General features: G+C 36.7%; 1 protein-coding gene across 6 annotated transcripts in view; it reads right to left on the reverse strand.

Moving 5' to 3' along the window:
• LOC140199430 (microtubule-associated protein 2-like) overlaps positions 1 to 18,294 on the reverse strand; it is a 316,902-nt gene that overhangs the window by 52,797 nt on the left and 245,811 nt on the right. For 4 of the 6 annotated variants that reach the window (XM_072261524.1, XM_072261528.1, XM_072261522.1 and 1 more), the window contains 2 exons: positions 8,036 to 8,080; positions 857 to 973 (listed from right to left, as the gene is read on the reverse strand). In XM_072261524.1, the coding sequence (XP_072117625.1) occupies positions 857 to 973; positions 8,036 to 8,080 (162 nt within the window). The remainder of the gene's footprint in view (positions 1 to 856; positions 974 to 8,035; positions 8,081 to 18,294) is intronic. The other 2 variants (XM_072261526.1, XM_072261527.1) reach the window with 2 other exon arrangements.

The raw sequence follows: 18,294 nt of genomic DNA on the forward strand, positions 1-18,294 counted from the left end.
TGGTAAAGTTTTGGAAATCTGCACTCTGGAGAATCATTCCAAAGATTCTTAGATTTCTGGATATTCAGGAGACCAAGAGATATGAAGGTAGTGCAGAAAAACAGAGCTGAGGAACAAGATCAGTCTCGATCTAGATGAAAGGCAGAACAGGGTTGGAAGTTCAAATGACCCATGTTTCTTATGTAGAGCACAGTATATTCCAGCACAGCAGTCTAATCAGGGTCTGGTAATACTTCAAATCAAATAAGTGGCACTAACTATATAAAATACACATGCATATTAAATAACTTGCAACTTACTGAGTTTTTTCTAAATTAACTGTCAAATTATTTAATATACATGTATTGCATATGGTTAGAGCTACTTATTTCTCCAAAGAGTACAGGAAAACCTGGAATATCACTAATTTTTCAGATTTTTCAGTCCTATTCTGGATATACTATATCATGAAACTATCTAAACCAGCACAAATATAAACATTTATTATTCATGAAGTCCTGGCAGCAGCATAATGTTGGATTAAATAACCCACGTAGACTCCAACTCCGATAATCCAGAATCCAATTGTTTGGAAATCCTGATGGTTTAGAACACTTTCATTCAGAATTCGAGTAGATTCAGGAGTAGGTTGTAAATCACAAGGTGAAATTTACAATCTGAAATTTGCCAAATTCCATTTCCTTTTCTCTTTGCTCAGTTTTCTAAACTCACAAGCTTTACTAAAACATTTACTATACTACTAAAGTCTAACATGATAAAAATAGCTGGAACATCAAGTAATCCAGAAGATCCACTAGTCTGCGAGAATGCTGGATTATTGAAGTTTTACTGGTACCGTCAAGGTCACCTCACTTACCTGCAGAAGGCTGCTTCGGCTGGTCTCTCAGTACGGTATCTTTTACTTGTTCTCCTTTGAGCACTGCCACTGCCTCAGCTGTGACTTCTTGCACAATTCTAGCAGAGATCACTTCTGCTAAATAGATACAAGAAAAACAGGTCAATTTCTGAGTGGGAGCAAATTTGTTCTTGGAACTTGAACCTTCAAATTAAAATGAACAATAAAGAAAAAGGAACTCAATACAAAGATGCCAAAAATGTACTTGACAGAGAAATGTGCTTTACATGCAATGCATTTTCAGTATTTGAAATATACACATTCTTACTTTAAGGGTTGATAACATGGTTTAGGAAAAATATTATTCTAAAGCATTACTCCATTCATTTTAATGAATCACTACACTCCCAGAAATAGTCCACAGATGTGATTTTATTTTTGCTGAGATGCAATTTATGTTGAGTTGCCAAGTTGGAACTTCCCTTAATCTTGACTACCCTTATGTTACTATTCAAGTATGAATTGCATTGAAGTGGATATTTAGACATGTCTTGATACCATCCTGGGATCTTGCTAGGTTAACCACTGTAGGAAAGAAACAAATTTCTCACCTTTCTTGATGCTTTACTAAATCTGTATTGTATTTCATAGTTAGTCAGGACTATTATTTCATAATGATTGCATTATACAACAGGGTGGCTTATATTGTAGTACAGCTGTTCACTCCATTACAACTGAACAAAAGTTACGTTTACCTTCCAAATTTCAATGCAGTGACTGGGTAAAGCGGAAAAAAAATTGGCAGTTAGGATTGAGGTCAAAATTGGAAATATTCAAAGGGATTATTAGAGCACAGATTTAATTACCATGAAAGTGCAGCAAAAAAAGTTCCTTTGATAAAAAAAATTAAGATTAAAGAAAAACTTAAACATATTTTAATCTAGAGTTTGTAACATAAAAAACATCGATAAATCATTAAGCATGAATTGTCCAATCCCCAGAAAACTATAACTGCTTGAGATCAGAGAAGTAGAAGAACACTGGTTTAAAGTTCTGCGTTAAAAGGGAGTTGCGAGGAAAAATGTTTATGCAAAGATAGCGGTTTAGATCTGAAATTTACTGTCTGCAATGATAAGAGAAATAGAGTCAATGAATGGATAAACATTTGAGGTTAAACAATATGGAGACTCTAGGGATGAGCAGGAAAGCAGAACTGACCGGATACTCTACTGGCGAAGACTTCATACGCTGAATGATATTTTTCTGTGCAATATTCAATTATTCCATGCTCAGTAATATAGGGTCTGAAGAATTACAAGTTATAAATATTAAGAAATACAAAACAAATGAATATTTTGACAATTTAAATAGTTAAAATGCTTTAGGAAAAATTAAGCAGAAAAATGTCTTAATGTTGAGAAGTCTTCACAGAAGAGTATGTGATGGTAAGAATAAAAATAATGAATAGGACTGTTGATTCAATCTGATGAATCAATCTCTGACTGTTTGATGGAGAACTATTCCACATTATTCACGTAGCTGTACATAATTTTGGAAAACTAAAACCAATGTCATCTATGAGCCTGAATATTAGAAAATTTGTCATAATTTTAGACAATTTTATCCTTGTGTTTAGTTGCATTTTTAAAGGCCAGAACTTCTTGGGACAAGAGTAACTTCTTGGACAAATTAATTGCAAGAAAGGAATCTCCACAAGTCTGACTCTACAAATTTCTGGTTAACTCGTGTTTCTTTGCCAAACTGAGTAAGTCCTTTCTCATTGTGCAGCTCTCTATTACACAACTGGGCATGACACAAAATTGCTGGATTTACAACAATAACAAAATTAATCCCAATTGGAGTTTGTGAATAATCTTGTATAGAGCCCATTAAGGATATAACTTGTAGGGCATTCAGCTAGCAGGCCTGGAGAAGTTGTGAAGCTACAGTCATATGCCAGCAAGCAGTCAATTGTCCCATGTAGTTTTTTTGAAAACTTTTTATATCTGTCTTCAAGGTATACTCATCTAACTTTACCCCATCACACTGAGGTTGAAAGATAATAATTTGCAATGTGAAACGCTATTTTGATATGCGGAAAAAGTTAGTGTGTGAATAAGATATGACTAAGTTAATGTGAGGGCAAAGAAGATCCTGAATATTTCGTTGCCAATGCCCCCCACTGTTGCATCATGTCATTTCAAGGTCAATGGATTGAGAGTAATTGCCATTAGTGGTCAATAGCCCCATTATCATTGTATCAATCTACCATGATGGTTCTTGTTTACTTGCCAATCATTTCCCTGTTTCATATGAAGGTAATGAAATGGTGGTGTTCCACATTGTGCCTCTATAATGGATTTGGATACTGATTCTATCCTTTAGTGTTTTGCATGTTCAACATACTGTTGTGTTGCTTAATTACTAACTTGGAGTCATACAGCATGTAAACAGGTCCTTCAGCCCAAATGGGCCATGCTGACCAAGATTCACACTTATGCTATATCCCTCCAAAGTTTTCTTTGGAAAGGTACCTTTCCTGGTGCCTTTTAAATGACACAAAGATCAAAACAATAATCCTGAAATAAAACTTGGTTAAAATGTCTTTTGTTTTTTTCTTATGTTAAGTAAACCATACTCTGCTTTTTCTCTCTGATTTGAGAATATTTCTCTCTCCATAATTTCTTGTCTTTATCATTCATTGCTTAAAATGGTTTCATCTATGTGGTACTCATGGAGTCCAAGGTGCAAATTGATTTTCTGCCTTGGATCCTATCAATTACACAGTAATTTGCAGTGTTAACACATTAACAGTAAGCTAATAATTTAATGTTTTGTCAGTGCCATAATTTCTGATAACTCATTTCATTCCACTTGCATGACAATGATCTCAGCAACAACAGCATGGAATTAGTCAAATAGTTACTAAAAGGTTTTAAGTAAAATGAACAAGCATAATGGAGAAACAAATGCAAAAAAAAACATGGAACATGAGAAAAGGATTAAAAAGCAACTGCAAAGAGAAAAAAAAACAAAAATTAAGCCTGAAGGTAATTCAAAAGAAAATTGGAAGATTGTTTTATGTTTCCCATCTTATCAAAATAAATGCTAATAAATTAGTACTTCACTCTTTGGTTGACCAATGATATTATATACAATGAAATACTAGTGATTCTTTTTCAAACCCACACTTGTTAAAGCAAGCACATTCACTGCAGTCATGTTTACCTGGAATTCAGTTCCATCTATAGTGAAGAACATCTTACCAGTATTATACTCCTGCTTTACATGTATAGCAGGGTTCACTCATAAGACTTCAGTAAAATGGTTGCATAAAGAGTGACTTTCTTTCCTCCAGCGGTGTTTGCTCAGCAAGGCACAGGCAAGCTTTTTCTGTGTTTTTACTCATACTCTTGAAACTGACTACTCTCAGTGCTTGTAGCAAGTACTATTTTCCTCTCTTCTTCCTTGATTTAACTGCAGGTATATAGACTTAACTCACTGCACAGGGATGATAGAAGATGGAGGGCTATGTAAGAGGGAAGGGCTGCATTGATCTCAGAATAGGTTAAAAGGTAAGCACAATATCATGGGCTGAAGGGCCTGTACTGCACTGTAATGTTTCATGTATATGCAGGCTGCAAAAACAAAAGGCAAAACATCAAAGCTACTCACTCCATATCACCGCTCTGCACCATACTTTAAGAAGCTGTTCAAATGACAAATAATCTATAAAAGCACAGGATGACAGACTCGATACCATCAGTGATCTATCAGCAATATTGCATTACCACTGGTGATAATAACTTAACTTTGCTAATGGACACCAATTGGCCAGTGTATAAAGTATTGGACTGAAAACCAATCAATTAGAAACATCTTACTTGGCTTTTCCATTTTACCTTTGGGGTTCAAAAAAAGTTCACACATGAAAGAAGGAGGAGATGAAGAAGAGCAGATGAATGGGAGAGTTTTTAGCTTAATTCTGAAATATACACCCTGCAGGCAAATCTAACATCTATCAAATACTCACCCTTTCAAATGAATGGTTTGCAGGCTACCTCAAAGAACTATATAACACAACTGAACTGTTAAGGATAGCTTGTTCCTTCCAGGGAAAAAACAGTGATACCTTTACCATAATCATCACTTCTAATGATAATAGCATGTTATCTTCAGCTATATTTATTTTATAGTGATTTAATACTCTTGTACTTCATGTTGAGATTTAATTCACATTCTCTGAATTATATGAACTGCATTAAATTAACTACCACAGTATGCATGCAGTTTCAGGGATTTTAACAGTGACTCAAGCATGGTGTTTTGTCTTCTGTTCATTTCTTTGCAACAACTGAGGTAAACAACCTAAAAAAATCAGTAAGGGACTTTACATTCACTAACTGTACTCTTCAGTGCCTTGCTTTCACCCGAGTATCACCTATTAGTGAGGTCAGCAGTCAATCCTTTAAATCTATGCAAATGCGAAAAAAAGGGTGCTGCTGTAAAATTTCAAACCTGTACTGAAATTACAATCCAAAATGACAGGACTGTGAAATACCAAGGAACAGCACAGTTGTCCAGTTAATAAAGGCTCCGCCTTGCAGTGCCAGTGACCTGCATCAATCCTGACAGAGGTACTAGCTGTGCGAGTTCACACATTCTTCCTGTGACCACGTGGGTTCTCTCTGGGTACTCCAGTTTCCTCTCTCGTCAAGGATGTGCAGGTCGGGTAAATAGACCCTAGTGTGCAGGTCAATGGTAGAATCTGGGGAAGAGTTGATAATAATGCGGGGGAATAATATAAGATTAGATTTGTTTAGGATTAATCTAAATGGGTAATTTATGGCCGGCATGAACTCAAGCTGAAGGGCCTGTTTCCATGCTGTGTCTTTGATTGTAAGAAGAATTAAATCTGAACTGTATGGACAAAGTAATTACAATGTTAACTAACAATATTCTAATGAAAAGTATAGTGGTGAGCCAGATCATACCCACTATCCCACACAGTGTTCAGTTATCCAAGATCCCATTTTCAAAAGGGTAATTTTTAAAAAAATCAGATCATAAAATATCCAATATATTGTGCACAAAAATCGATTTACCATCAAATATATTGACACGAAATTGAAATGTTTAAGGTTTAGGCCTCCTCAGGTGTAACGATGTGTAAATATGGAGATCACATGTTGATCTCCATGGAATTTAAATCTAGGTTCTAAGAGCATGGATAACTATTGACCTTGAGGTGTAGATTTAATGGAGCAACACCAAATACAGGCCATTCAAATCCATCACAATATTCAAAGAGGACAAACCTGCACATAATTAATTGTCTGGACTTTGTAGTAAAAGATTAATGTTTCATTCACTGAGTCACTCAGCTCATATCTCTTCTCACTTGCATGTTGTTCCTCATATTTAAACAATTTCCCCCAGGATCAATAAAGTATGACTATATTCATTATCCGAAAGGGCATACAAAAATCAATTTGTCTGCCAAATCATTCAGCATGACCACTACTCTACTCCTCCACTATCACTTTTGACTGTTATTAATGTCTCCTAGCTAAACGACTGCATAATCAACATTAAATTAAGCATAGATTGCCTTTAAATAAACTCAAAGACAACCAATGACATCTAACCTGGCTCCAGCCAAACCCAAATGACCACTGATCTGGGTTTAAGACCATCAGAGCATAAAACACAGGAAGAGAATTAGGCCATTTGGCCCATTGAATCTGCTCCGCCATTCCATTTGGCTGACTTATTATTCCTCTCAACCCCATTCTTCTACCTTCTCCCCGTATCCTTTGACACCCTGACTAATCAAGAATCTATTAACTTCCGCTTTAAATATACCAAATAACTTGGCCTCCACAGCTGTCTGTGGCAATGAATTACACAAATGCACTATCATTTGACTAAAGAATTTCCTCCTCCTAAATGAACATCTCTCTATTCTGAGGCTGTGCCCTCTGGTCCTAAACTCACAATTATAGGAAATAAAGCCATCAATTTTGTCATGGAAATCATTGACATACAACATGAAAACAAGCGGACCTAACACCGATCCCTGTGGAACACCACTAGTCCGCAGCAGCCAACCAGAAAAGGCCCTCTTTATTTCCACTCCTTGCCTCCTGGCAGTCAGCCAATCTTCTATCCATGCTAGTATCTTTCTTGTAATACTACGTGCTCTTATCTTGTTCATCAGCCTCATGTGTGTCACCTTGTCAAAGGCCTTCTGAAAATCCAAGTAAACAACATCCACAGATTTACCTTTGTCTATCATGCCTGATATTTCTTCAAAGAATTCAACAGATTTGTCAGGCAAGATTTTCCCTTAAGGAAAGCATGTTGACTTTGGGATCACATGCCCCAAATACTCTGAAATCTCATCTTTAATAATGGACTCCAACATCTTCCCCACCACTGAAGTCAGGCTAACTGGCCTATAATCTCCTTTCTATTGCCTCCTTACCTTCTTAAAGAGTGGAGTGACATATACAATTTTCCAGTCCTCAGGAACCATTTCAGAGTCTAGTGTTTCTTGAAAGATCATTAGTAACGCATCTGGTCCAGTGGACTGATCTACATTTCATTTTCCCAAGCACTTTCTTCTTAACTCTTTGAAACTGAACTAAATATTGCGAGTGCTCAACCCAATTTGCAGTTGAGCATCAATCCCCAGATCCTAATCATTACAAAAAACCTTCATCCCTTCCTTTGCAACATCATATGCACTGCATCTTCAATTCTTCTTTGTGGCAAACCCAATGCTTCTTGCAATTTTATTCTTTTGGCCTCCTGAGATTTATCCTGGATAAAACTCTGCCCATCACAATGGGGGAAGAATTGGTCTTCTCCAGGAGAACAGAACTGATTCACATGAACTAGTGGCCTACTTTATTCTGTAACTGAGGTCACAGACAGTGATATAAAACAGGCTACTTGCCATGACCCAATTTTGTTTCACAGGGAAATGACAAACCAATGTTGACGACAATGTTCTTTAAGATCAGTCCTATAACTTGGCATATAAAATGATCCATTTGTTTTTTAAGGATGGAACAATACATTAAGTAATAATGAGTGGATGAAGTACCAAACAATGTGAACCTGAACTTTAAAAAAAAACTTGTGCAATGTACCTGTACACCTGATTATGAACATAATGCAAGTCAGAAATTGTACCTTCTGTTGCAGGAACCGATTTACTGTCAGATGTTCTTTCAGACACTGCAAGAAAGTAAACAGAAAGGTAGACAAGGGAAAAAAGAGTGGATCAGTTTAAGGCACATAAACATCAGCATGAGAATAAAAGTTAAATACTGCACATGAAATGTGATTGTAACAACTCTTGGTAAAATGAAAGGCAAGTAATTTGCCTGACAAAAAATACACAGAGCACTAGGACAAAGTATTAAGTCACTTAAATAGATGCATGAGAAATGGAAAATGGGTTATGAGAACCCAGGCATTTTCTATTCTTACAGTTATCAATTTTCACTGAGTTAAATATTGTTAATACATTTGAATAGAAACATCACAATGTACAAACGTTTGTAATACCTACAGTTGATTTCAAGTCAAGAGGACCAATTACCTTTTATAATTTGGCATAGCGTATGATTCACTGGAACAACAGTCATGGCAGATTAAGGCCATAAGATATAAAAGCAGAATTAGGCCATTTGGCCCATTGAATCTCCTCTGCCAGTTCATCATGGCTGATCCAACTATCCTCTCAGCCCCAATCTTCTGCCTTTTCCCTGTATCCCTTCATGCCCTGACCATTCAAGAATGTATCAACCTCTAACTTAAACCTACATACAAACTTGGCCTCCACAGCTGCTTGTGGCAACGAATTCCACAGAATCACCACTCTCTGGCTAAAAGAAAGTCCTCCTCATCTCCGTTCTAAAAGGAACACTCACAGCACGCTGGAGGAACTCAGCAGGTCGGGCAGCATCAGTGGAAACGTCGACTCATCATTTCCACTGATGCTGCCCGACCTGCTGAGTTCCTCCAGCATGCTGTGAGTGTTGCTTTGATCCCAGCATCTGCAGATTATTTTGTGTTTCCGTTCTAAAAGGACTGCCTTCTATTCTGAAGCTGTGACCTCCGGTCTTAGGCTCTCTCACCACAGGAATCGTCTTCTCCATATCCACTGTATCAAGGCCTTTGATCACTTGAAAGCTTTCAATGACGCCAGCCCTTATTCTTCTGAATTCTAGTGAATACAGGCCCAGAGCCATCAAACACTCTTCATATGACAAGCCATTCAATCCTGGGTAATTTTCATGAACCTCCTTTGAACCCTCTCCAGTTTCAGCACATCCTTTCTAAGATAAGAGGCCCAAAATTACTCACAATACTCCAAGTGCGGCCTCACCAGTGTTTTATAAAGTCGCAACATTACATTCTTGCTTTTACATTCTGGTCCTCTTGAAATGAATGCTCACATCATATTTGCCTTCCTCACCACAGACTCAACCTGCAAGTTAACCTTTAGGGAATCCTGCACAAGGACTCCTAAGTCCCTTTACGCCACTGTTTTTTTTTGTATTTTCTCCCTATTTCGCAATTTCAACCTGTGCTTTAAATATACCTAGTAACTTGGCCTTCACAGCTGTCCATGGCAATAGATTTCACTGAAAATCCAAGTAAACAACATCCACTGACTGACCTTTGTCTATCGTGCCTGTTCTTTCTTCACAGAATTCTAACAGATTTGTAAGGCAAGACTTCCTCTTAAGAAAACTATACTGCCTTTGGCCTACTTTATCAAGTGCCTCCAAGTACCCAGAAAACTCATCCTTAATAATGGACTCCAACATCTTCCCAACCATTTAAGTCTTGCTAACTAGTCTATACTTACTTTTCTTTGCCTTTCTTAATTCTTAAAGAGTAGAGTGATATTTACAGTTTTTCAGCCCTCCAGAACCATTCCAGAATCTAGTGATTCTAGAAAGATCACTACTAATCGCTCCACAATCTCTTCAGTTATGCCTTTCAGAACCTTGATGTGTAGTCCATCTGGTCCAGGTGACGGATCTACAATCAGATGTTTCAGCTTCCCTAGCTCCTTCTCCTTGTAATAGCAACTACACTTACTTCTGTCATGAACTATCAAATTTCTGGCATACTGTTAGTGTCTTCCACAGACAGATGCAAAATAATTAATTAAATTCATCCGCAATTTCTTTGTCCTCCATTACTACCTCTCCAGCATCATTTTCCAGTGGTCCAAATTCCACTCTCAGCTTTCTTTTACTCTATATATCTACACAAGGTTTTTGGTATCCTACTTTATATTATTGGCTAGCTTACCTTCATATTTCATTTTTTCTGTCCTTGTGGTTTTTCTCTATCCTGTAGCTTCCAAATTGCCTCCAGAAACTCACGTCATTACTGTTCTGCAGTTATCCATGCTAATGTCCCCTTTCAATCAATTTTGGCCAGCTCCTCTTTTTTGCCTCTAATTCCCTTTACTCCCCTGTAATACTGATAGCTTCTCCCTCTCAAATTGCAGGGTGAATTCTATCATATTACAATCTCTGCCTCCTAAGGGTTCCTTTAGTTTAAGCTCCCTAGTCAAATCTGGTTCATTACACAACACACAATCCAAAATCATATTCCCTGTAGTGAGTTCAACTACAAGCTACTCTAAAAATCCATCTCGTAGGCATTCTACAAATTTCCATTGTAATCCAGCTCCATCCTGATTTTCCCTATCGAACCGCATATTGAAATCCTTCAAGACTATTATAACATTGCCCTTGTTATGTGCCTTTTTCTATTTCCTATTTATATCTCACATCCTGGCTGCTGTTCAGGGTCCCGTATACAACTCCCATCAGCATCTTTTTACTCTTCGCCATTTTTTAATCTCTACCCACAAGGATTCTGTATCTTCCGATTCTTTATCACCTCTTTCAAAGGATATGATTTCATTTTTTACCAACAGAGTCACCCCACCCCCTCTGCCTAGCTTTATTAATAGACAAGAACAATTTCAGTTTATGCTGAAATAACCAAGCTGTTTGTACATTAGATTCTGTTCTCTATTAGTAAAATGTTCTGTTTCACCAGTTCAACTGGAATTCAATGGATCATTATCAAATTTACTGAAAACAAGGCTAGCTTTGGTAGCCCCTCACTTGTTTTTAATGTTGATTTCTATCCTTCAAGTCCCTGTGTTGTTATTTTTAAATCAATTGATGGTACATGACTAGAAAGAACAATTGTTCTTTTAAAATAAATCTAAGAAACACCACATCTCACCAATTGCACAAAAGACTTAGAAATAAACAAACTATATTTGACACACTGGTGACTTTGCAGAACAGATACAAATGCATTTCACCGATGGTAACAAAACTTCTAATCCCAAAATCCACAAAAAAAATCAGAATTTAAAAAATATGACCAGAATCTCTTTTGTGGGATTGATCTCACTGTTAAACCATTTGATAAATGCTTGAGGAGGTAGAGAACTGTAAACAGCCTTTCACAAAATATTCAAGATTTAAGAAATATGAATAGAAATTCTTTTGTGTGATTGATCACACTGTCAAACCATTTGTCAAATGCTAAGAGAAGCTGAGAAGTGCGAACAGTTGAAAATCAGTATTTGAATAATATCTAGTCATGAGCAATATTACTGCCACCTGCAACTTGTCATGTATCTTTTTTTATCTAAGGGGAGAAAGTCCTTCCTCCATGCTCATCTGAATACAGTGGTGATTTAGGAAAAAATTCTTTGAACAAAAGGTTACAGATATCTGGGGATGTTTAGCCACTGGATACATTCAAGGCTAACACTAGCGAATTTTTGGATGCTTCAGGATTGAAAGGCAAAGTTGACATTTCAGAATTAGCTCAATACCCTCCTGCAGTTTCTATTTCTTATGGCCGACTAGCGATTTCTCTAATAAAAGACCACACTCTATCAGAAATCACATTAGGAATTAGGTCTGACATACATTCCCCAAGTCAAGCTCACACTATCGTCTGGATGTGTGACTGAAATAGGCTAGTATTGATGAGGAAAGGACAGGGTAATGCACAATAAAAATTATTCTCTGATATATCTTCCCTGTTTCTGTTGACCAAAATATGGAATATACACTTGTGCAATATGTTATGAATTAAAATGGATTTATGTAATTATTCCAGTCATATAGTGCTGCCATCAAATCAAACGTCATTCTTAAACTAATGAACTAGATGTTGAAGATACACTCGACAATGGCCAGTGAGGTGGCTAAATTATTGTAAACTTTGTACCAAGACTCACAGCTGTTATTGTTAGAATATCCTTATTTCTGAAACAATTATGATGGGAAGTTGCCTGAAAATCAGCAGTAATGCCTTTCGAGAAGCAATAAACCAGTAACCTAAGGCTGATGACCATAAATTGAAATGTAGTAAGGCAAAAGAGTTTTGCAATCGCTATTTAAACAGTTGTACACATACACTGCAAATCAAAAGCAGGTTTTCATAAGATCATTGTAGATGACAGGTCACACAGTTGTCCAATACTCTGTCCCCATTTATTCAATTATATTGGCACCACCGTTAATTCTACCATTGAGGGGATAGGGCACATCTCCATGGTGAGTATTAAATGTATTGTTTTGAGGAATAAGTGTACTTCCTTTCCTCTCCCGCCATCACCCCGACTCACTAAGGGCAGGTAGTTCTAGATTCCCTTGAAAGCAATGAAGTATGAACTCAATAGTGACTCTGCGGTGGAGTTCATCTAACTGCACCCAAACATCGCCAACTTGTTTATCAAATAAGCGAACATGAAATTCCTGTGGCTTTTGAGGAGAATCTTCTCCTGAGCCGATTCTCAGTTAGACCTGGCAGAGGTACAGTGAGCTCATTAATTTCAGCACAGCTGTGAGAGAGATTATCTTTTTTCTTTGAATTAATTGAATTTAGTGATTTTTTTTTCAAATCTTCAGCTGTCTGAATTTGTTGACTATTTTAATTTTTTTTAATTGAAATTCAGTGGCTAGGATCATACTTTTGCTCAATAAGACAACTACAATCTGCACACGGAACCTAATGAGCTCTGGACAGATCTGAACTGCCACTCCCCTGCTGCATTCAGCAGTTAAGTGCTGCAGCAGAACGCAGCAATAATTAGCCAAGGGACCAGAAACACTTTGTATTAGGCTCCTCAGCAATACAACAGCCATAGTGTATCAAACAAGGGTCTATTTGAATGCCATTTCTAACCCAAGTGGAAAAGGTAAATAAAAGTAGACAGTCACAGGTAGATAGCATTGTAATGAGTGCTTTTGGCACATTGATGTTCATAAATGAAAGTATTGAATATAGGATTTGGGATGTTATATTGAAATTGTATAAGATGTTGGTGAGGCGAAAATTAGAATACTGCGTGCAGTTCTAGTCAACTACCTAAATACACCAATGAGATTGAAAGTGTACAGCAAAAAAATATTACAAGGATGTTGCTGGAACTTGAGCATCTGAGTTATATAGGGAAATGTTGAATATATTGGGATATTTTCCCATGCAGTGTGGACAAATGATGGGAGATTTGATAGAGGCTGGTAAAGTTATGGGGGATATAGAGAGGATAAATACAAACAGGCTTTCTCCTCTGAGTTTGGATGATACAACTAGAGGTTACAGGTTAAGGGTGAAAAGTAAAATATTTAAAGGGAACCTGAGGGTGAACTTTTCTCACTCAGATGGTGGCGTGAGTGTGGAATGAGCTGCCTGTGTAAGTGTTGGATGCAGGTTTGATTGCACAGTTGAAAGAAATTTGGGCAAGTAGAAGGATGGAAGGGGTATGGAGGACTATAGTGTGGGATAATGGGACTAGGCAGAATAACAGTTCAATATGGACTAGATGAGCTGAAGGGCCTGTTTCTGTGTTGTAGTGCTCTATAACTTTGTCTTAAAAAGGTCACTTGGCCTTATTCTTCTACTTTAGTCATTTTAATGTTTTTCCAATTAATTAAAAACACTTAAGAATCAGAAACAGAAGTAGGCAATTCAGCCTCTCATGGTTTAATCAGGTATCAAAAGCTCTTTTTTCCCGTCTCTTTCATTGGTGGGGCTTATTCCTGGATCAGTCTATATTGAAACAAGAGAGTTAGTGAGACTCATAATAAAATAAATTGAAAACTTACTATAAAACAAAGGTCTGTATGTGTGCCTTCTGGCCTGGTGGGAATGTAATTTTTATATTCACTTTTCAGTAAGATAGTTTATTTAGTTAGTTAATTAAATAAAAGTTAGCAAAATTTGATTGCTTTTTACATAACTTAATTTACACAGGTTTCCATTAATGCCATTGACAAACTATCAATATCAGACCTTCATCCTCTCTCCAATGCTGTTAAATTTTTTACTGAGCTATTCCATCCCTCCAATTGTACCAAATTCCAAGATTGCTGTCCAAAGCGCTGCTAAACTCCAAGATCTTCCTAAAATAAACAACATTCACTATGCCATATCCATGTCCTCAACTGACAGAATCATGCTTGCTTTTCAAATCTAAGTGACTTCTCACTCATGCGATATAGATTACTTAGATACCCAAGTGCTTTACCCTTTCGTCAAATACAAACTTACAAATTCTCTCCAGGAAAATATGCACTTAAGCTGCTCAGCCAGATCGACAGAGAAGAAACCAATTTCCTTAGGAAAAGGTAAAGCAAAGACATTCCTTTTATAGTGAAGTCTATTGTACTCCATTTCATGGAACATTATTAATATTGACTAGTAGTAACCTGAAGCTTTTTTATCCCCCCACAATGACATAGTGAAAATGCAGCATGAATGGCAGCAAATATTACATTAACATCCTATGCATTCAACAGAAGGCCATGCCCATAACGTGATAGACCCCTGTGAAAAGCTATAGCATGGAACCTGGTCAGGAGTAAAGAATCAGCAAACTCATTAGGTAATGCTGCATTTTTGGAATATCTGAAAAAGAGTAGAGTTTTAACTAAATTTTGAGTGCATCTTTTGGACTGACTAGAAATGTATTAGTGAATTCACTAATGGTAAATTTATAGAGGTGTGTTCTGTTCACAGAATGCATGACAAATCCAATTACTATAGATTAATATACCCAAAATACATTCAACCGTCAGCAAAGTGATGGAAGGGTTCACAGGTGAAGCCATCATAATTTGCTGACAATACCACCCTGGGTATTGCCAAGACAACTCAGCACAAAATCTCATCACAGTCATTAGCCAAACAAGAAACAAAGAATGAATTCCTGAGGCAGGGTGAGAATGACTATTTGATAGCATGGAGTATCAAGGCACACTGGGAAAACTGACAGCATCAAGAGGAAAAATATTCCAACAGTTGGAGTCATGCCTTACTCCAAAAAGGAAGGCTTTGATTGCTGGAGCTCTATCATCTCAGCCTCAGAACATTACATCAGGAGTCCTCAGCACTACTTCTTATGCACAACCACCTTGTCAGTCCAGATGAAGAGCCTCAACCCAAAATGTCACCTACCGATTTCCCTCCATAGAGGTTGAGTTCCTACAGCATTTTGTGCATTGCTCCAGACTCTATCATCTGTAGTTTCCTGTGTCTCCAACCATCTTCAGCTACTTCATTTAATGACATTCCTTCTATTGGAAGGTCAGAGCGGGGATGTTGATTAATGATTGTAAAATACTCAATTTTAATTGCAACTCCTCAGCAACAAAGCAGCCCATGATGGCATGCAGCAAGATCTAGACAGGATGATGTGTGGCAAATAATATTCATGCCACAAAAGTGCCAGCCATTCTGACCAATTCCTCTTAATGTTCAATAATACTATCATTGCTGAGTCCCCAACAAACCAATTTCTGGATGTCACCATTGACCAGAAATTCAATTGGATTCATCATGTAAACCAGCTGGGCATCCTGCAACAAGTACAGGGTGATGGAATGCTCTCCACGTACCTACATGAGTACAGTTTCAGCAATTTTTAAGATGTTCAACACCACCTGGAACAAAGCAGCCAGCTTGATTGGAAGCTCATCCACCACACTCAATACTCATTTGCTCCATCACGAGATTACAGTGATTACAGTGAGTACAGTCTACAAAATGGATTGCAATTACTAACTGTGGCTACTACAACAGCATCTCCTGCATAACCTGCAAGGAGGGCAAGGGACACAAAGGAAAATCACCACTCCAAATTGCACGTCATCTTTCTTTCTTTCTTTCTTTATTTAGAGATACAGTGTGGAACAGGCCTTTTTAGTCCAATAAACCATGCCACCCAGCAACCCACCTGTTTAGCCCTACCCTAATGATAGGACAACTTACAATGACCAATTAGCCTACTAACTGGTACGTCTTTGGACTGTGAGAGGAAATCAAAGACCCTGGAGAAAACCCACGCGGCCATGGGGAGAATGCACAAGCTCCTTACAGACAGCGTTGGCATTGAACTTCAAACTCTGATGACCTCAGCTACGCCACCATGATGCCATTCTTACCTATCGTTCATTGTCCAAGTCCTGGAACTCACTACTCGACAGTATAGAGAGAGTATTTTTACTGGTGCTGCAGCATTTTAAAGCTAGTAGCAACAATATTTTGAAAAAGTGCATCACTTAAAGTAACGTGTTAATAGATAAATCTTATAAACAGTTTCATTTTAATCTATTGTGGCAAAATTGCAATTGCAGTATCAGAAAGGCTTCTTTCTTTGAAATGCTTCCAACAAGAACACAACTACATGCACTGAAATTTAGAACACAAGGTGTATATTAAAAAATCTATGTCACCCTTGATAGAAGCATGTGCAATAATTGTTAATAGATATTAAACTAATATTTTTCAGGGATATATTATTTGTTGAATGTTTTACACTGTTTCCATACAATTCACTTGTTGTTCTGTGATACTTAAATTGAAAGGAAGCTGGTTAACTCAAAATGTAATTTAAAAAATGTTAAGCTAAAGAAAAAGTATCTTTAATGAAATGAGCACTCTGGAGCACCACTAAAAAGACCTTGGCTCACTTTCCACATAAAATCATGCACCTAAATTAATTCCTCTGAAGTAAGGATAAAATGGGCTCTGAATTAATTTGATTCATGGACGGCAATATTCTCTGGCATCGAACACTATCTATGAAAAATATTTGTCTTGTACTGGAAACCACAACCAATGGGAAATTTCTATAATTTTGATCATATTGGATTTCTTCTTTGAAATCTTCCATCACATCATCAAAAAAAATTGCCTTCATATTTAAATGTATGTCTGTTAGCTACCATTGTAAAGATTAAGGTGTTAAATAGATATCTATCTTTTTAAAGTCAATTGAAAGGCTACGAGAAAAGGCAAACATTGAAATTACATTATAGACCATATTGTCACAAGGAAAATAAAATCTTAAAAATTACCATTTTGGACCAAGAAAACAAAGAAATTACCACACATACATGCCTCAATCATGGTTATATTTGTTCCTTGTACATTACCAGAAATATGTATTGACAATTAACATACAAGAGCAATTTCATTTTTAATGGAACATTTTCAATTAAGCTTCATATTCTTGCACATTAATTTGCACAAAATTATATAACAAAAGAATCTTTGGGAAGCTAATGAAGGGTTGGTGCTTGAATTTTATTTAAAGATTAAACCGTATTTTGAAATCTTTTATTTTTGAAGGAATTTAACCAAAATTTTAGGGAGGAATTTATGAAAGGAAAGAGTTAAGAGATAGCATTGAAATGGATAATTTTAATCTACATTAGTAACAGAATAGACATGATAAATCACAATGATTTCATCGTATTATTTTTATCTTTACTAATTATTCAACTTGTATGATACATGTTCTTTCATACAAAATGCATATCGGCAGTTCTTTACTAAGTAAAACAGTGTGTGCCAAAAAGATATTTGTATTTTCAAAACAGCAAAGGGTGAGGAATGGTTTAGTTTTTAGAAAAAAGGACCAGAATAAATTCAAAGCAAATTTTAAAAATCAATTTATTTTTAAATATGACATATTTAATAACCCTACACTCCATACAGTACAGACATTAAATAAGATTTTTTTTACATATTATGAGTAATGTTTCTAAAATATCTTTGCATTTTTAAGACAGCCTTGCAGCAATAATGATGTTTAAGCAACAAAAGGATCCCATACAAAGCCGATAAAAGCATCTTACTTACGTTGTTGTACACTATAGTTTAAGACACTGGGTTTCTTTAAACCACAGACCCCATATAGGCAGAAAGCATCTGATGAAACTCACAAGGATGTCACTGTAATGGGCAATTCCACTAAGACCAGAATCTGGGTTATTCTGAGACAATGAAACCCCGAATATTAATAAGCCTGCCCAAGTATTCTTTCTTCTTCTAGTAAAGCTGTGTCAAGAATGTGCAATACATGCAGCAAACTGTTGTCA

Source organism: Mobula birostris, chromosome 6 (genome assembly GCF_030028105.1).
Source record: "Mobula birostris isolate sMobBir1 chromosome 6, sMobBir1.hap1, whole genome shotgun sequence".
Taxonomy (NCBI): domain Eukaryota; kingdom Metazoa; phylum Chordata; class Chondrichthyes; order Myliobatiformes; family Myliobatidae; genus Mobula; species Mobula birostris.